Genomic DNA, 21290 nt, shown 5'->3' with positions numbered 1-21290 from the left:
CATGACAGCGGTATACACGAGATTCTCCAGCGCAAAGCGCGAGCGGAAGACGAAGTACGAGTACGTGAGTGACTAGAATTTAAGATTTTTTTCTTCTACTTATGAAATGTGGCAGACAGGTGTCCTTACCTGGGCCACCGTCCTATGTCATCGTAACGAATTTGGAGCCCATTCGTGATTTAGAGGTCTTATAGCGAGAACAGATTCCGAGTTGCACTTGAATACTAAGTCCGGGCTTGATTGGCATTGCTGAACGGATTATGAGGGGTAGCCTGCAAAGGTACGTTTTTGTGTGGCTGACTAGGCTCAAATAGGATTTTACTTTATAACTGGATTTTGTATGCTCAGCTCTCAGGTGAGCAATAGGTAGGCAACTAGTTTTAATAGAATAAAGCCTGTTGTCAGGCACTAGTTTCTGTGGTTAACACTGAGAATTAGTAGCATCACGTACCGCTTTCTGTTTCGAACAGCATTATAGAGAACGTTCTGGAGGTGATCACATACTGGTCCCTGCCTGTTCCTCAGTGGACTGGCTCATGGCACTCGTTTACATGTATAATTGTCTTAAGCTAGTGTATTTTAATTAGCATCGGCTAGTGGATCCTGCATCTATCAGTCATTGTTTTATGTCTAGGTACTGTAGCTCTAATAGAAAACAAACGTGTAGGTCCAACTTGTTATTGCAATAAAAGCTAATTGAATATAATAAATTGTTGGATTTACTTAATATGACACCTATTTTCCATTTAATTAAATTAATTTGACCTAATCTAAACCAGCTGTGTAAATCTAATGTACAACATCCAATCATGTGGTAAAAAAACTACTCTATCACGTTATTAACTAAGATTTATTTATCATTAGAAGCAATCCCACCATTGACATGTACACACCTTTTGGTGGGTGGTGGCTCAAAAGAAGTGAAGGCTGTATTTTGTAGGATATTTTAATCATGGACACAAATTAGTGCCAAAATTTTAATTTCTCTTAAACTTTGGAAGTAACTTTATTCTAGATTATAGATGGATATGAAAAGGCACTATTTGATAGATAGATAGATAGATAGATAGATAGATAGATAGATAGATAGATAGATAGATAGATAGATAGATAGATAGATAGATAGATAGAACATTATTTGTCCCTGGGGGAAATATAGCTTTTCACAGAAGCTCTTTAAATAAATAGATAAATAAATATATATACACACATATTATGGTATGAACACACAACAGAATGACTAAAAAGCAAGAAAATTAAAAAGAAGAAAACTTTTGACTTGGCAATCGCAGTCGCAGTGAGGCATTATACAGGCATATTGCCGTAGGTCTAAAGGAGCCCCTGTAGTGTTTCCTGACCCACTTTGCTGACTAATTCTTTGGCTGAAAGTGTTAGTGTGTCAGAGAGGTGATGTGCAGCATTATTCATAATGGCACTCAGTAGCCATCCCTATATGCACATCTCTGCCTTACACATAGTAGTACTTCTCGGACAATACCAGACTAACCTAAAAAAGATACAGTAAGCCAACCTGAAGGACTTGGACAGTCAAGTAACTTCTTCCATCAGATGGTACAATCAAAGTGTCACATAAAACATCTTCTCCATGATTTGTGACATGGGATGTTCAGTTGGTTTGCTAGATTATTGAAGACACTTGAGCCCAAAGCTACTTTCATAACTACACAAATCTTTGGCAATTCTAAAAAGTTATTTTCTATGCAAAGATTATCTTTGTCTGACACTGTACAAATGGATGAAGACCCCCAAAACTGTCTGTGCAGTATCTTAACAAAAAGGGGATTACAATTTAACTAACCTTATGCAAATAAGGCATGTGTGCCAGGATTAATAACTGAAAAATGCACAACCATATAAAAAAATCCCAAAAAATCACTCTGTTCAAGTGTCTTTATCCGGTTTGGCAAATTATAAAAATGTAATAATTGATTTGGGCGGACCGGTACACTGGTCAACATGGCTGCATGACTTTCTATTCTATGCCAGTGAGATTCATTGGCTTTGTTTAAATATGTGTGGCGTCCAACAAAATTATGTTGATTTTGTTAGAAACAGATACATAAAGCCTAGAAATATACTTATATTTGTTTGAATCAACTTAAAGTTGCTGTATACAGAGAGAAGTTTCCCAAAATAAGATTTAAAGCTTAAGAACAATAATTTTGAAAAAGGTCAACCTAAGGTAACTGGGCATTGACAATACCCTACAAATGATACGTGGGATTAGTGCAGGTATTTAAAGCAATTCCATCCATTTACATTGCAAACATCCATCCATCCATTTTCCAACCCGCTGAATCCGAACACAGGGTCACGGGGGGTCTGCTGGAGCCAATCCCAGCCAACACGGGGCACAAGGCAGGAACCAATCCCAGGCAGGGTGCCAACCCACCGCAGGACACACACAAACAAGCACAAACTAGGGCCAATTTAGAATAGCCAATCAACATAAATTGTACATTTGACACACATTAATGTAATTCACTTTGACTAGAAAGGAATATGTAAAGCCGTAAAACTTGCTAACTTTGAATAAAGTCTTTTACGTCAACTGTGCAATTACAACATACCCTAAAATTCATTTTTGAGCATGTGACTGGATGCACATGGGTACTTCAATCTGATACTGTTTAGTTATCTCCAGGTACTTGTCTCTTGGACTAATTCACAGTCATTCTCCAGTATTCTAAGTACATCATTCTCAGTTTTGTTCAGGTTTATAGCACTGGGAATTGTATCTTTCTGTAACTGTCTTTGAGCAGCTTTGTGAGACCGACTAGCACCAGGCACTAGTGCATACTATGGCTAACGCTGCTTTCTGAGCTTGATTAGCATACCGTACTTTGTCTGACTAGTTTTGGTCCGGCTTCAGTGTCTGAGTCGACTCAGAAATGTATTTTCTTACTGTAAGGCACTTGTTGGCTCTATGGCGGACTTTTGCAAACCTCATGTTCGGAATCTTGGGGTTATTTTTGACAGTAATCTCTCTTTTGGGAAGCAGATCAATTCTGTGGCCAAGAGTTGCTTTTTTTAGCTTTGTCTTTTAGCCAAGGTTAAGCCTTCTTTTAACTCCTAGGGATCTTGAGAAAGTTACTCATGCTTTTATCTTTTCTTGGCTTGATTACTGCAACTCGTATTCTGGGATCAGCAAAACCCAGATACCGAAGGCACAGTTGGTCCAGAATGCTGCTGCCTGTTTTTTGGTTGGGACAAGAAGGTTTGATTCTGTATCTCCAATTTAGTCTCTTGACACTGGTTGCCTGTTAGTTTCAGAATTGATATTAAAATTTTACTTCTGTTTTTTTAATCAATACATGGGTATGCTCTCACTTGTTTATATGAATTGTGTGTTATACACCAGCCATCCAGTCATCTTAGATTTACTGGTCAGTTGTCTCTTGTTGTCCCGTGCACTAATTGTAGAACTAAGGGGGACAGGGCTTTTGCAGCTGCTGCACCTCACCTGTGAAATTCTTTACCTCATTACATTTAGGAGTCCCCCTCAATTCAACTGTTTAAAACGAGCTATTCTCTCGCTTTCTGTGACCATCCTCCTAGTCATGTGTTTTGTTTCAACTTATAGCTGGATGGTATTGTGTTTTATTGTGTTTATTCTATTTTTTTTATGTTTATTGTATATTTTATTGTAAAGCACTTTAGCTGCAGCATTACTGATGTTGTTTTAAATGTACTCTATAAATAAATTGACATTTTTTCCTGTGCTTAATTAGTATCAGTTAACAGGTGTAGTTTCTGTGTCTGACTGACTCTTGATTCTTCCTCTTGTTAGCATCAGATACTGGGTTGTGGGTAACATTAGTTTTGTTACTGATTTCTGTGCCTGACTATTGTTATGCATTGTTTATTCCTGAGTGACTAGCATTAAGCTTGCATTAAATACTCTATTTGTCATATCTAATTCTTAGATAACTGTATGCCACAAACAAGCACACTTGACCACCTTTACCGTCAGCAGGGTCAGTTCCACATGGGAGGAGAGCTATAGAGGACCCAGCAGTGCTTTAGGGAGAGGGATAGGCACGACACAGTGCTAAAAGCTGGATGTATTCAGGCACAGTAGAGCTAGAAGCCAGGAAAGCAGATAAAACAAGCAAACAGTTGTATTTCTAAAAGGAAGAGGTGTAGTGTTTGAAATACACATTGCAGGAAAACAACAACAAATTCACTTGAAAAAGGCAGAAAGGTCCGAAATCCCACAGCTTCATAAGCACAAAAGCCGTCCTCAAAGATTCAAAGGCAGAATGACTGAGGCCAGAAGGGTAGATTAGTATTGTTTAAACCCAGTAGTTGTCTTGCTGTTACGTACCTGCCAGGTAATTCATGTTTCTAGGCATTTCTAATTAGAGAATTGTGTGACTAAAGGCAGATGACTCATAGAAAGCATGATAAACTGCAGACAGTGTATGGAAGAATAGGACTGAAAGTGAAGAAGTATGTGTTTTCAAAGGTGAGACATGATGGTACTGGTTAGCATGGCTGACTGGCATTAAGCATAGAATAATGAGTATGAGTTGATGCTGGTTTCTGTATAAACCTTGCACAAGGTCCTCCTTCAGATAAGTGACTTACTTATTAAAGTTCATTACCCTTAGGTACCAATTTGTGTGTCCAAGTAGCAGTAAACATCAACTTCAAGGTGTGACTTGACACTAATAATGCTTTGGAGTTGAATCAGAAAATGCTTTGATTTCTGTGAGTCACTTAACGTATTTGTTTGTTTTGTGCCTGATTGGTTTTCTCTCTTTTAACGCTGATTTTTTGTGTCAAACTAGTATCACTTTCTAATTTAGCTGTCTGTCGAGATTCACATTTTACTTTTTCTGTCTGCATAGGATCAGGTAGTAGATTCTTTGTCTGATTTACACTGTTTTTTGAAGTCTAAACAGTATCAGCTCCTTCTTTTTGGGTTTGGGTAACATCAGGTGCTGTTTTGTTTACTGTTTTTTTAGCACTTGAGAGTTTTTCTTTGACTCACATACTGAAGATGTTTCTGTGAGTACAGGTTCCTCTGTCTGAATAACTTTTATTACTATTTTTATTTATCAAGAGCCATATTAAGTCCTGGCTCCTTAGTCTAACTATAACTGATTTTGTTTTTTGAGTAAGTATCAGTTTCTGATTTTTCTGACTGCCAATGCCTGGTTTCAGATTCCAACTGGTATTACTTAATTCTCACCCTGACTGCTTCTGATTAGGCAAAGATTTGAATGTTTGATGATTCAAATAGTTAGGATGTAGCGGGTTGGATAATGGATGGATGGATGATTCAAATATAGTTGTATTTGTTTCGGGTTAGCTTCAGGAACTGGCTTTTATGATTTATTAGCACTAAGGTGTTGTACATTAAACAATAAGTGCTGGGTTTTTGAGTTTGATTAGCACCTTGATGAAAACAGAAAGAGTGAGTTTTTTTGCCTGACCTGAAAATGAATATATCCTTGTGGAAGACAATTAAGGTAGAGGAGCATCAAAGAAATGTTGGAGTACTAATCAAGTCATCCCATTTACTATCAGTGTCCAAAATGGAGGATACAAATGGTGGGGAAAACAGGTGTAAAATCTGCCTCTTAAACCTCAGTGGCTTTTGTAAATTCTCGACCGTATTGAGTGGATCAGAGTCTGGGAGCTCTGTTATGCTGGAAGTGGTTCCTCCAACTAAGACGCCATCATCTGTGAGGCATCAGATATACAGTATATTGTCCAGACTGGAAGAGGTGTGGCATAGTTGAGTGGGGGTGTGGCTGAGGTGCCTTCCTTGGGCAGCTTCTTGGAGCTATGGAGGAAAAAAGAGATGGTATTGTTAGCGCTGGTGCCCCCTCTTGTCCCAGAGGGTTATTGCATACCTTATCTGAGCCTGGAAGGTGATCCTCTCATGTCCATACACTACACCCTTTTTATTGGAACTACCCTAGATTTCATATTTAATCAGCATTGATACTGGTGTCTGTATGTGATTACCATCAAGTATTGGGATTTCTGTATCTCAAGATTTAGATACTGAATCCTGTATCTTGAATTTGTACTGATTGCATTCTTTTCACTGTTTTCCACTCGTAGGCCATCAATCCTTTTAAGAAGAAGTCTCTCTTGCACATTGGTTCCATACATATACATGCATGCATACAGTGGACTCAGAAACTATTCAGACCCCTTCACATGTTTCACATTTTATTTTGTTGTTGCCTTGTGTAAAAATCATTTAAATTCATTTTTTACCCACCTTGAGCAACACTCAATACCCCAGAATGAAAAGTGAAAAGAGGATTTTAGATTTTTTTGCAAATTTATTAAATATAAAAAAGGGAAATATCAAAATGACACAAGTATTCAGACCCCTTGCTATGACACTTGAAGTTTGGCTCAGATGTATCTATTGATACATTGAGATGTTTGGAGGTCAATTCAGTCGATTGTACATTTTTAAGAAGGGCACACACCTGCCTTTATACAGTAAGGGGAAGACTACATAAACTTCCTGCCGCATTGTACGCTTTCAAGAGCACAGTGGCTTCCATAAATCTTAAATAGAAGTTTGGAACAACCACATCTATTTCTAGAGATGGTCACCTGGCCAAACTGAGCAATCGTGGGAGAAGGGGCATGGTAAGAGAGGTAACCAGGAACACAGTGGGCAGTCAGGTTGAGTTCTGGAGAACCTGAGTGGAGACAACAATCACTGCAACACTCTTCTGATCTGGGCTTTATAACAGACTGGCCAGACAGAAGCATTTCCTCAGTAAGACATATGGGAGCCATTTTGGAGTTTGCCAAAAGGTACCTAAAGGACTCTCAGACTGTCAAAAATAAGATTCTCTAAACTGAAGAAACCAAGGTTAACATTTTGTCTGGAGGAAACAGGCACCAGCATCACCTGTGCCATGCCATTCTAACACTGAAGCATAGTGGTGACAACATCAAGCTGTGGAGTTACTTTTCAGAGGCAGACTGGTGGAGGTAAAGCTGAATGTAGCAAAGTACAGAGAAATCCTCAGTAAAAACCTGCTGCAAAGCGCTTTAGACCTCAGAATGGGCCCAAGGATCATCTTCCAACAGGACAATGATCCTAAGCGCAAAGCCAAGATAGCATAGAAGTGGCTTATGGGCAACTCTGGGAATGTTCTTGAGTTGTTCAGCCAGAGCCCGGACTTGAACCCAATAGAATATCTCTGGAGACACCTGAAAACAGCTGTCCACTAACGATCTCCACCCAACCTGATAGAGTTTGGGAGGATCAGCTGCAGAGAAGAAAGGCAGAATATCCCCAAATCCAGGTGTGTGAAGCTTGTCACGTCAGACCCAAGAAGACTCCAGGCAGTAATCGCTGCCAAAGGTGCTTCAACTAAATACTGAGTAAAGGGTCTGAATACTGTGTCACTGTAATAGTGCAGTTTTTAAGTTTTAATAAATTTACAAAAAATCCTAAAATCCTGCTTTTGCTTTGTCATTCTGGGGTACTGAGCGTTGCTTGATGTGGGTAAAAAATGAATTTAAGTGATTTTAGCAAAATAATAACAAAAAGCAAAGGGGTCTGAATACTTTCTGAATCCACTATACTGTACATGTACGTATTGTCTATCTAACAAATTATAAGCAGACAGTATTGAAATCACAACCTTTTGCCATTCTTCTGTCTAATAACTTAATCACTAGAGCCCAGTAAATGAGTGCTTTGTAACTCTGTGAGAAATGATAAATGGCCGAAGTATTTATTTAACTTACTTACTTATTGTCCAGATTTTAGCACATCTGCTCAGTGAGGGGGAAGCATAACATAATAGGTACATTTCTCTAGAATCCACTGGACTGTTTCCAACATATATCCAAATGAATTTAGAGTACATTTAGGAAACACATGAGCCAGGATAAAGTGAAATGTTTGTAATACTTCTCCATATTCTTGACACATTAACTAAGCTAATGGACCCCTGTAAGTACTGGAGCAGTCCTAGGAGCATGAAAAAAATCATTAGCTCTGAATATCTACTCACAGTCCTGATGGCAGTGTAATAGAGCTAAGGATGAGCAAGTACAGCAAGTGACATCACCACCTTCTCATATAGGGTATGAGGCAGGGGAGGGGGTGGTGGTCTCACGGTCTGGCACATCTGACACTTGATTGGCTTTAGAGGGGCTCTAGAATAAGGCAAGGATTCGAGACAACAACAGTCAAGGGACTGGCTCTGGCAAAACGACCCTTGAACATCACTTGAGAATGGTATTTTGCTTTGAATTCTTTAATTGCTATTAAGCAGGTAGAGAAATGCAAATTCCTGACTGGTAATGAAAAGAGTACTTAAGACATACTTTATGAGTTTTTGTTGGCCTGTCTGCTGTTGCACACATTCTGAAATAAAATCAAAATGACAAACTATAGTGACTTTGTTTAATGAACGCCATCCCAATGCACTTTACAAATATCGTTACATTCTGTAGAACAACTTTTAGTATCAATCATTTATAGCACAGGCAGGTTAATGAGAGTCTCATAATTAGGTGGAGAGGGGAAGTAAATCCCCCTAGAGTCCCTTAAATGTGCCCCACACTGTTCAAAAAAAGTATGGAATCTACATTTTGGCTTACACTTCTTTTATTTATCATTTTTATTATTTGTTGCTCTCACACGCAGAGATCTGTGTGCATCCCACTTGTCTCAGCTTAGCTGTTAGAAAACAAGCACGCCTCATTCTTAGCTACAGTTCTACAACACTGTGCCTTATTTGTCACTGAGGGTAAAAAAAGGCCTTAGTACTTTGTCTGCCCACTCACATGTGGGGCGCAGTGCTCTCATAGAGGATCTCACATGAATTGTGCCCAGATGTTACCCTGAAAATATTGGATTCATTTCTTTTCTAACTGTGCCATTGTGTTTCCAGACATTTATGTCTCCATTTCAATCTACACATCCACTTATTTTTTCCCAGTGATCACCACGTAACTTCGCCCCAATGCCCTGCTCTCCTTTTGAGTTCCTGGTTTTATGTCACTGCATTACCAGGATTTGCGTTCTTCTATTGTTGCTTGTGTTATACTTGAATAGAATACTCTATATTGACAAAACAACACTCAGCATATGAGGGGACCTATTCTACATAAAAAAAAATGAAGAAGATGAAGACTGACAAAGTGAGCAAGACCTGGCATCCTGAAATCAGTCGACAATGCGCTGCACAAAGTAAATTATAAGTCTCTCCAGTGTATGTGTATTCTTGTCTCCAGATGTTAGTAGCATGAATTAGCATTGACTTTGGCAAATTAAGCCACTTTAGAAAATTAGGTACAAAAGTGCCCACCCTGTCCCTCAAGCTTTGTCTTGAAAATAGACCTAGAGATGCTTTCTTTTATCTGTGAAGCCTCAAAGTTCGCTTTTGACCTGCATATGACATTTTCCTTTTTTTCATGACAAGCTTGTGCTGTACAATAGGGTATAATAATGGTTCATTTTACCCAGTCTCCCACTGGCATCAAACCCTAATGTGTGATTCTACAATTCAGTCAGTCAATGTTTAAATTGTGCAGTTTGCCCATACTAAGCACAAACCCTAAGTCCTTTATAAAGGCATCAAGCAAATAGAATAACATATTAATATTATCTGATGTTAATACAACATTAAACAGCAGATCGGAAAGGAAGGAAATAAGATATTATAGGGTCTTAGTATTATTATGTTTAATTACCCAGCTAACACAGCATTCTGAAAATCCTTTGAAAATCACAAATAAACCGTATTGCAATTGTTCCTCCTAAGGTGCAGTCAGGTCCATAAGTATTTGCACAGTGACACAATTTTCATAATTTAGGCTTTGTATGCCACCAAAATGGATCTGAAATAAAGCAATCATTATTTAATTGAAGAGTAGACTCTCGGCTTTAATTTAAGGGGTTTACCAAAAATATGGTATGAGCTGTTTAGGAATGATGGACATTTTTATACATGGCCCCCCTTTTTTCAGGGGCTGAAAAGTATTTGGACAAATACTTGTGGACTTAAACAAATGTTTTGTAACGTAATCAAATTAAGTTAATTCCGTTTTACCATAAAAATGTAAATATTGAAATGAAGCACATTTAGAAAATGCATGGATGGTTGGGAGGAAATTCATAGGAAAGAATCTGAACAGGAGATGAGTTTGTAAGCAACTGGAAGGCTGATTGTAAAACTTCATGTAAACGTGTAGAAGCAGTCAGTGCCTGCTTGATTTACGAGTTCAAAGGTCACAGGCTCATGATCGTCATGTGTTCAGTGAAATTCTCACTTGCATGTGCACAATGTTGCCACTCTCCAGCGCCATAGGTAGTGAACAGAACTGCGTTACTTCAACACTTCTGTCTTCCTTACCTGAAAAATCTCTGTTAAGCAAAAACATTTTTTACTGCTTAATCGCAGTATTTGACAAATGACATTCTGACCAGGTGCCATTGAGGCATCGAAGGACACATCACTTCACCAACGTGAGCCTACAGATTTTGTTTTTTGTTTCCTGGTGGCCCTTCCTCTTGAAAACTCAGATACCTGAATTTTAGAACCCTATGCTACTGTGCTACTATTTGTAAATGACAGCCATAAAACTCTTTTTCAAAAGGAGGTGGCTGTCTTAGTATTTATTAAATTTTGGAGACTAAGGAGCCTCTCAGTGAAGAGCAGAATCTGAGTATTGACCATCAAAATGGTTTTATTCAAGTGGAATTTTTTTATTTTTTGTTCCAGCAGTATCAAATTTCTTAGTAGGTCCTTGATGACCTGCATCTTTCTTATTTACCAGAAAAGGTCAGTCAGTCAGTCATCGTCCAACCCGCTATATCCTAACACAGGATCACGGGGTTCTGCTGGAGCCAATCCCAGCCAGCACAGGGCACAAGGCAGGAACAAACCCCAGTCAGGGCACCAGACCACCGCAGGGCACACACACCCACACACCAAGCACAATTTAGGATCGCCAATACACCTAACCTGCATGTCTTTGGACTGTGGGAGTAAACCCACGTAGACACTGGGAGAACATGCAAACTCCACAAAGGGAGGACCCGGGAAGCGAACCCAGGTCTCCATACTGTGAGGCAGCAGCACTACCACTGCTCCACCGTGCCACCCTTTACCAGAAAAGTCATCTGAAAAATCAAATTTTAATTTGCTTAGTATTCACTTAAGGTTAAATACAAAAGTCAACTCCTACCCAGACTGCAGTACTTCTGCAATCTTGTTATAACCTCAGGGAAACAAAACGATTATGTATTCTCTTCTTATATGTTTGCATGAGGCATTGAGAGAACTCCAACGTTTAGATCCAGAAGTATCGCTTAGAATAGATGCAGTCACAACTCTGAAAGCTGCAACACACCACTCACACTAAGACCGCATCTCAGTCATAGAAATGATCGATCGATTCAGAGTCCCACCCTGCTCCTCACAACGCAGACTGTGTGAACTCGAACATTTGAGGCAGGCACCATTGTGTTCGAACTAAAAGCAAGATCAGTATCTTTCTCACCTCTAAAACAGTAAAAAAACAAGTTTCTCTTGAAATTTGCAGTTCTTCTGCTTCTGAAAACAGAGGATTTGTCACCTACTTTGACACAAGCACCTCCAAACTTCAGATGTACTGAAGCAGGCCAGCAGGAAAACCAATGGGCCTGAGTGATCTTCGTGTTAGTCAGTTTGCTGTTATTTTTACATATACTGTTTTAATTTTTCACTTAAAAAGAAGACATTTCTACACTGTTCTACGATAGCCTTTGTAATGTTTGTGCAAAGAAATGTGCTGTTAGTTTGCTTCAGTGGGTACAAACCTGTCTTCTAACCTCTGTCATAATTAGCAACTGATATTTAACCCCTCGTCTAATACACACTTACACTTGTACTGCTTTGTCTATACAGCAGTTAGTTCACCAAACATGTGATGCATTTGGAACCCTTGAATATTCTTGTACATACTTTTAACATAATTTTTCATCACTTGGATATACAGTAACTTACTCTTTGTCTTTTTTGCTATTGAATCTCTTTTCTGGCTGAACAGTACCATATCTTACCCCACCTCCATGAATGTGCCTGCCCTGGAGGTGAATGGTTTTTATCAGCACTCTTGTATACAATGAGTAACGACTTCATTTTGCTAGCAAATAATCTGAAAGTTTCATCTTTATACATTGAAGAGCAGGTTGTGTAGGTGACAGGCAAGTTGAAGTTCAATGTCAGATTTCTAACATGGGAGGTTAATTTGTCAATCATTGTGAGAAAAAAAGTCAACAATGTGGGACAGAAATCAACAATGACCCTTTGAAAGTGTTTTTTCTGGGGTATGGCAATATCAAAGTCTGCAATGTGCACTTTAATCATGTCTCAATTGTTTGAATTGTAATTTTAAACCCCTTGGGATTAATAAAGTATCTATCTATCTATCTATCTATCTATCTATCTATCTATCTATCTATCTATCTATCTATCTATCTATCTATCTATCTATCTATCTATCTATCTATCTATCTATCTATCTATAAATCAATTAAAAATATGTCTTTGTCCCAAATGTTCAGAGGTGTGACCACGGGGGGGGCTGGGGTGAGCACTGCCCCCCCCCAGGGACAAGCCATGCCTCCCCCTGCGAAATGAAAACTCCGGAGAAGAATAACATTTGATTTTCAAAACTGAGTTGCTTTCCAATCGGCCCGTTTGAATTTGGGGTGTATCCGTCAGTGTCTCCTCCTGTAGACAGGCACCGTGCTGCTCACAGTTCACTTCGCTGCACATTTTGCAGCACGTTTTGAACTTGTTGACCGCATTCTTTAATTAAAACAGCGTATATGTTCCATTCTTCTTTTATTTTCTGGTTGGTAACACCAAAGGCTATGCATTGGTGGCTTATTAAAAAGCAGACATCTTCAACATCTGTCCCTCCACAAGCTGCTGGCTCCACGGTTGACCCCAACACCGCTGCTAGCACAGCGCACCCACATCGGGAACTGAAACTCCAAAAGATGTAGATAAGCCTACACAATCCTCCAGCTCTGTGCCCGTGTCGGGTACTCCAAACCTCTGCCTTCAACAAAATATACAGTCCGGTCTGCCTGACTTAAATATGGATAGCCCATCCCAGACCATTTTAATTAATTATCCCAAGCGTGCATTCGGAAAGACACTCAGATGTTTTAGTGCAAGCTGGTATCAGTCTCGACCCTGGCTTGAATATTCTGTTGTTCGTGATGGCAGCTTTTGCTTTGCCTGCTATAAATTTAGTGTTTCCAATTCAGACCGCGAGGACATATTCACCAAACATGGCTACACTATTTGGAAAAAAGCTCTAGAAAAAGACGGTGTCGGCTTCCACAAACACGCGTCTAGTATCCCGCACGTCAGAGCCATGTCTACATCACAGTACTCATCATCGGTGTGTCTTCAGCTGCATGCGAAAGCTCTTTCTCTACTTTGAACCGCATTCTCACTCCACTCCGCTGAACAATGCTGCATTCAAGGAAGAGAAATTTAGTCATTCTGGCACATGAGAAAAACATCACAGAAAATCTAGACATGAATGAATTTATTTCAGAATTTGCCAAGAGTAACCGCAGACTGGTCCTGTAGATAATATCCAGGTTAAACACTGGAAACTGATGTCCTATAGCCTCCCATGACTGCAATAAGCCACGTTTCTGTTCTTGCTCTCATATGTTGTATACATTTGACTTTATTGATATTTACCTTGTAGATGTAGTTCTATATTTGTTCTCAAAAAATAATAATACAAGTTCCATTGCCTCTGTTAATTTTATTGAACAATAGGTTATGATTTATGCCACAATTTTTGCTTTTATATGTTATATAAAACTATGTTGTTATTATTATTTGACCCCCCTACAAAAATGGGGATGGATGGATGGATATTTTTTGCCCCCCCCCCCCCAGACAAGCCAAATGCCCACCCACACATGATGTTCTGGTCACACCTCTGCAAATATTATTTGTCACTGAGAGGCAAGCAGAATAAAGTTGCAGGATTATCCATCCATCCATTATCCAACCCGCTATATCCTAACTACAGGGTTACGGGGGTCTGCTGGAGCCAATCCTAGCCAACACAGGGTGCAAGGCAGGAAACAAACCCTGGGCAGGGCGCTAGCCCACCACAGGGCACATACACACACACACCAAGCACATACAGTACTAGGGACAATTTAGAATCGCCAATGCACCTAACCTATATGTCTTTGGACTGTAGGAGGAAACCGGAGCACCCGGAGGAAACCCACGCGGAGACGGGGAGAACATGCAAACTCTACGCAGGGAGAACCTGGGAAGTGAACCTGGGTCTCCTAACTGCGAGGCAGCAGCACTACCCACTGCACCACCATGCCGCCCATTGCAAGATTATACAGTAGCTTATTATTGTCACAAATTAAAGGTGAATCCTGCATTGGATCATTTAGTCTAAAGTAGTTTGGTGTGCTTCTGATAGCATTTATAACAGACTGGCACCATGTCCAGAAATTATTTCTCCCTTGTGCCCAGTGTTCCATGGATAGGTGCCACTCAATGCAACCCTGCGTTAAGAAATTAATGGATCAGTCTTCAGTAACCAAAAATTTTGTTCAGCCCTTCAGTAAATTATTCACAGACACAGTTTGTTAAATAAGTTAAGTTAAATAAGACATAAGACAGTGGACTCTAATAGATATAATGACAGAGATCCCAATATCTAGTTAAGAGCTCACATAGAGACAGAGAGTTATGGGGAATAATTTCACTGATGTCCATGTGTTGTATGTTTGCACTTATGTTTTATTTTTTGTAAGCTTCACCAAATTCAGTTGCAAGGAAGTGAGTGTTATTACGGCAATAAACTAAAGAGAAAAATTTCTTGTTGAGCTGCTACCCAACAACCTGAAATCTAGAATAATATTCTTCACCAGCAGAGGGTGTAAATGAGCCATAGGCTCTCCTTAGAGTAGTTTGCATTCTGAACAAACCTTTCCTACCGGTTCCCTTTTTCAGAAGCAGTTTGCCGCTTTTAATGAACGCCTTTATTAAATAAGTCACCACATTCGGCTCTGATTCTGTACAAATGGGAACAGACTTCAGTGTGTGACACAGTGCTGTAGTTTTCGAACACCACTGACTGGAAAAAGCAGACAAGAAATCAAGAGTTCGAAGCTATGCGATCATTTATATTTCACTATTGTAATGAGGTTACTTCATTTACTAGCTCTGGAGAGTTTTCTAAAGCAGGGGTAGGCAACGTCGGTCCTGGAGTGCCACAGTATGTGCAGGTTTTTGTTCCAACCCAGTTCCTTAACGAGAACTCGTTTATTGCTGATGAAGCACATATTGCTTAAGTGACATTTTAATGCTTCATTTTAGTGGTCTCGCTTGTTAAGGTTCTCCAACCTTAATTGCTTATTTCAATCTTAAACTGCTGCATTCAGTGTTTTAATTGCTCCTTATTAGCAATAAGATGTAAAAGACAAAGCAGCCAGCAGTTCTCCAGCTAGCTTTTTTCCAATTACATCTGTGTGTGTTCATCATGCACGGTTTGATTTAATAAAACACTTAATAGAAAAATGTGACAGACTGAAAATGATCTGTTTTAGGCTTCAAATCATTTGGATGATATCCTTGGAAAGGAAAAAAATCTACGATATAAAAGCCTTACATTGCACAGACTAACAAGCCATAAAATTAAATAAGGTCTGAGATTGGCAATGATTGGTTTCTAATTAAGCAATTGGGTTGAATGAAAACCTGTAGCCACTGCGGCTCACCAGGACCGACATTGCCTACCCCTGTTTTACATCTTATTGCTAATAAGGAGCAATTAAAACACTGAATGCAGCAGTTTAAGATTGAAATAAGCAATTAAGGTTGGAGAACCTTGACAAGCGAGACCACTAAAATGAAGCATTAAAATGTCACTTAAGCAATATGTGCTTCATCAGCAATAATTGAGTTCTCGTTAAGGAACTGGGTTGGAACAAAAACCTGCACATACTGTGGCACTCCAGGACCGACGTTGCCTACCCCTGTTCTAAAGCACCACAAATGACAGCAGAATACCACGCAAACTAAACATCCTTCATTTTGTATCGTGCAGTTCTAACGTGATCATTATGCTAATGTTTAGAAAACAGGGCTTGTGCTGCATTTTCTTTTGTAATTGAAGCACAGAATGCTGAATAAATAACTGCTTGAGCCAAAAGCAGAAAATGAATTGTCAGCCCTGTGATTTAAAGGCTCTCGCCTTGCCAATTAACTGCGAAGCTTGATAACAAATAGCAGTGGACACCACTGCAAATAATGATGTGTCTTGAAAAGACTATCTCTTTATTTTGTACATATCATCAACTACTTGCTTTAACCTGTTGATCAGACACACAAGTAAGAATTTCACTGTATTCTGTACACACGACAATACTATTACTACTTATGACATCTTTCTATTATACAAAAAAATCTTGGGACGAGATGTGACTTTGTCAGAGAGATACTTTCAAGTCCCACGAGACGAGACTTTGTGCCAAGAGATTTAACCATGCCTGGGGCTGAAAATAAAAGACAAAGAGTAGATGACAAAGTACAAAGTCGTAAAGAATTCAAAAACGTTGGCGAGATAAACATGCAGAACAGGTTAGAGATAATGGAAGTACTAAAATTCGAAAGTCTGAAAAAAATTGATAGTAAAGATTGCATTAGTGCAAACAAATGGAAATTATTACTCGGTGAAATAGTGGAACAGTGAAAAGAGATCAAATATACCATTCAGATTTAAACTTTAAGTCGGAGACTTGTAGATCGTCTAATTCGTGTTGCCATCACGGAAAAGTCATGTTTCTTCCCAATGAAGAGGCGTATCCGCAAGAATTAAAAGATTTGTTGTTTGGTGAAAGTGAAATCCACATACGCGAGCGGCAGAGATGTGAAGTGGCTGGCGCATAGTGCAGGCCGGGGGGTTGGCAAGCAAAGCCCCCTAGTTATTAATAATAATAATCCTAAAAAATTCAGGCAATTTCAGAAAAACACACCCATTCCATGTGAAATCTTTATTAAAAAACAAAATATTAATGAACTGTCAAACTACATGATTTATGAGAGCTTGAGGATGGGTATGGGGTAAGTTGTTGTAGAATAATGACCTTCATCTACCCATCTGTCTGCAGTTGCTATTCAAATAGAGCAACACAGTGAATTGAGGCCTGGTTTGGTGGAAACAGAAACAGCCATAAAGGCAGTGCCTTAGGAAACCCATGGTGCAATTGTTTTTTTAGATTTAATTTTACAGGAAAAGATAGTAGAAAGTACTTATACAAACCATTATCAGATTATAAAGACATCAAATGTGTCTACTACTACAGAAAAAGATAGAAGGAAGGGAATCTATAAAGCTCCATTCCACGAACACACCTGTATGCAAGACACACTAGTGCAAAACTGTAAAATCTCCCTTTTGCCCCCACCCACTAACATCCAGCCCCGAACCTGCCTTGCACTGTCATACACATTTAGAAAAGCAGCTAGCAACAATGCTGTGGAAGAGACACATCATTTACAATTTAAAATGATTAAGACATTTTAAGGAAAATACATGGTGATGGAGACAGACACAAACTCATTCTCCCTCTACCACCTAGAAGGAGGCCTGTGTATCACGGATAATTCTTAATTAACTTCTTTATTAGTATCACTAATAGCTAATGAAAGGCATAAAAATGGATTAACAACAGACCAGAAAGAGTAAAGTGTCATTTCAACAGATCAAGGAAGACATTTAGAACTCCATTCACTGGCGCCTGAGAATCGACAGGCACAAGCTAAAAATGAATATATTGACTTAGGAGAGTAGAATGAACTGGTGTTTAGTTTCCTTCAGTATTTCCTTGTTGTTGCTCCTTAATCATATTTTATTTCTTGTCAGATTGTTGTTTAATTACAAAAATAAAACTGAAATTATATTGAAGTTGGTTTTATTTTCTAAAATGGCCCAAAGGAGAATACTGCCAAGCTTTCGGATTTGTCATGCATTAAAAATGAAAACACCCCTGCAATCAATCTTCATTTTACATTCACTAACGTAGTACATTTACTTGTATTGATTACCAGTCAGAAGTGGACTGTTGCATCTAGTTCAAACATTAAGTCTTTGATTCACGTGTTCTCATTTTCAGCTTCATTGGAGTTCAACATGAGGGCATATCTGAAAACATCTGAGGGGCTTTTTCCACTTCGTCCAAAGACCACTAGTCTAGGGAGAAGAGACGACTGTGACCTGTGTTTGCAGGTAAATATTTTGCTCTCTAAAACACAGAAATGTGAAACAAATTCAGTCAATGTCAATCATTTCCATATTTTATTCATCTGTAAGTATATTCTGTGAAATGAACAGCCTCAACACACACAAAAAGGTTTGGGGCAGCCACCCATATATTGTCCCCTGGCTGCAAAAGGGCTTCAAAAGAGCACTCATGTGCATGGTTTTGAGTCCTGAACTAAACTGAAAAGGTTTGGAACAGATGGCGGCTTTATAAGCCAAAAGGCGGAAGTGATGTCATTTGGCCAGAACCAGAAGTGGCATCAATCTGTGCGCCAGAACCGGAGGTGATGTTGAATCAGGCAGGTTTCCCCGTATTTGGCCTGCAGAGATAACAGAAGTAGGTTTAGTGTATCCCGCCACCCCCTGGCCTGGTGGGTAATTACCTTCACTTGGTCCACTCGGCTCCCTCCTAGTCGCACGTGTGTGACAATTCCTTTAACTAAATAAGATAAGTATGGCAGCTAAGTTGGTACAACTGCTGCTTTGCATATCTAGTACCCTGGGTTCACACCTTCTGCCTAGTCAGTCTTTAAAAAGAGTTTGCACAATTCCCCTATGTTTTTCTTTAGTTTTTCTTCAGGCACTTTGTTTTTTTTATCTCCTGCATCCCAAAGAGCTGCCAGTTAATTAGACTGAAGATTATACACAGAGTTGCCAGTTTATTAGGTACACCTGCCTATTGGGGTGTTGGACGGCCTTTGGCCTTCAAGACAGCATAAATTAATCTGGGCATGGATTCTGCAAGATGTCATTTGGGTAGTTCAGTAATGTGGTACCTATGCAGAAAAAACTGTAGTGATGAAGGGAAGAATTTGGTCAGAAGCGATGTTCATATTCACCTGTCCTTTCAGATGTTCTTTAATGTTGGTTATTGAGGCCCTAAAAGTGTGCCAAGAAAACATTCCAAATGCCATCAACTGTTACCATAGGCCTGAAATTTGGAAGCAAACAGAATGGCTCCATGGACTCTCATTGCTTGTGTGAAATTCGGATCCTTCCATCAGCTTGATGCAAAAGGAACCAAACCACTTTTTTTACTTTCTTGTATATGAAGTATAGGGAAAGTATTGCAATCGTCCAAAGATTTGATGTCGAGATTTTGATAAATCTCAACGTTTAAAACCTCACTGACTTTCTCGTATATGAAGTAGAGGGAAAGTATTGTAATCGTCCAAAAATTCCATTTTGAGATTTTGATGAATCTCAACGTTTTAGACCTCTCTGAGTCCGAAAATACCATTTTTGGAATTATGTCTGTGTGTCTGTCTGTGTGTGTGTGTATGTAAACACGATAACTTGAGTACGTTTTCACTTAGGTCAACCAAATTTTGCATACAAGTATTAGGTACAAAATGTAGATTTCTAGCAACTTTTGGGCTATTTCCATTAACCGGAAATGGTATTTTATCTTTTATTCATACAGCAGCAGAGTCTAATTTATTCAACTTTACTTTTATAATAATTGTTAAATATTTTATTAATTTGATTTGATTGTACATAATATAAAAATATAATCATTGTCTTGTGGTTTACTCCTCAAGTATCCATCCCCATATTTGAGTATACGAGAAAGTCTAGTGGAGACCACTCCCGATTTTATTGTACTTATCAGTAATCCCGGTTTGATGCTTCTATGCCTTCTGGAGAAGTGCTTTCTTGTTTTTCGCTGACAACATTAACACTTGACATGTCCTTTGTCATCTTCAGTTGTCCATTCTAGACAAAACCTGATAAGTGGTGCATTCTGAGGTGATGTTCTGCACATCATGGTTGAATCTGGATGTGATATGCTCATTTGTTTGCTTGTATGATTCTTGCTATTCTCCTTTGTCACTCCTGATTCACAAGGAATTTTTGTTCACAGGTTTGCCTATCACTGGTAGTATTCTGATTTGTGCACCATTCCCAATAAACCCTTAAAAAAGGGTTGTATGTGAAAATCCAGCCATATGGGAGATACCAGAACTGATGCACCAAGCGGCAACTATCACGCCAAGTTCAAAGTCACCAAGATCATTTGTTTTTTGCCCATTCCAATGCTCGGTTGAATGCCAACTGACTTATATCACACTCCAGAACCCAATGACATAACGTTGATGGAATGCTGAATTTGTATTAAGCTGGAAGTGTACCTAATAAACTGGCAACTCACTGTAAATAAGCTCTTACATAGATCTGTGCATGAATGGGCCCATCCAGGTTTGGTTCTGGCCTTGTGCCTCATTGCCATTAGCGTTGATTTGTGAGCCCTCCATGAGTCTGAGTTGATATAACTTGAGTGTAAGAATGTTTTATATATATATATATATATATATATATATATATATATATAACCACCAATATTCTAGGAAATGTCCTGATTCATCCATTTTATTAAGCCAAGTTGTCTTTCTTGCTTTTTCCCCAGAATAGTGGGATTGAAGACCGCCATGCTCTCATTGATTTCAGTGAGACTGAGGGCTGCTTTGTACTCCGAGATCTCAACTCTCAGCATGGCTCTTTTGTGAATGACTGTCGAATCCAGAATGCCTCAGTGCGCTTGGCTCCAAGGGACGTACTGCGATTTGGATTTGGAGGTCCAACCTATGAGCTTATAGTTGAACACACTCCTTCAGTATGCTGGTTGCTTCCTTTCTTTGACATTCCATAAAAAGGGCAAAAGTATCTCTAGTAAAGTTTTGAAATGTCTTTTTTTTCCATTCATATTTATTGTATGTAGCAGTTTACATATTAACCACGGAGAGATTTTAGATTTTTTTCTTTTCTCCCTCGTTTGTATTTTCCATAGATTTGTCATTTCCATCAAATCTTCATGACTTTCTTTTCTTAGGTTTTAATCATATTTTCTGTGGCTATACTTTTTTTTACTATACTAATATATTGTACTATTTATGCCGTCATTCAGAGAATGATGGCTGTGTCCAGCACGGTGTGCAAGCTCCTCAGACAGAACA

At 39.0% G+C, this 21290-nt stretch overlaps 1 protein-coding gene across 1 annotated transcript in view; it reads left to right on the top strand.

Annotated features, from left to right (window-relative positions):
- Positions 1-21290, top strand: part of fhad1 (forkhead-associated (FHA) phosphopeptide binding domain 1) — a 120639-nt gene continuing 99349 nt past the window's right edge. The window contains exons 1-3 of the mRNA XM_051931318.1: positions 1-60; positions 18191-18303; positions 20744-20950. Coding sequence (XP_051787278.1) covers positions 18208-18303; positions 20744-20950 — 303 coding nt within the window. The 5' untranslated portion in view covers positions 1-60; positions 18191-18207. The remainder of the gene's footprint in view (positions 61-18190; positions 18304-20743; positions 20951-21290) is intronic.

This window comes from Erpetoichthys calabaricus, chromosome 8 (assembly GCF_900747795.2).
Source record: "Erpetoichthys calabaricus chromosome 8, fErpCal1.3, whole genome shotgun sequence".
Taxonomy (NCBI): Eukaryota; Metazoa; Chordata; class Cladistia; order Polypteriformes; family Polypteridae; genus Erpetoichthys; species Erpetoichthys calabaricus.
Note: the sequence above shows the minus strand (reverse complement) of the source record. Positions and strands in the feature narration are given on the sequence as shown.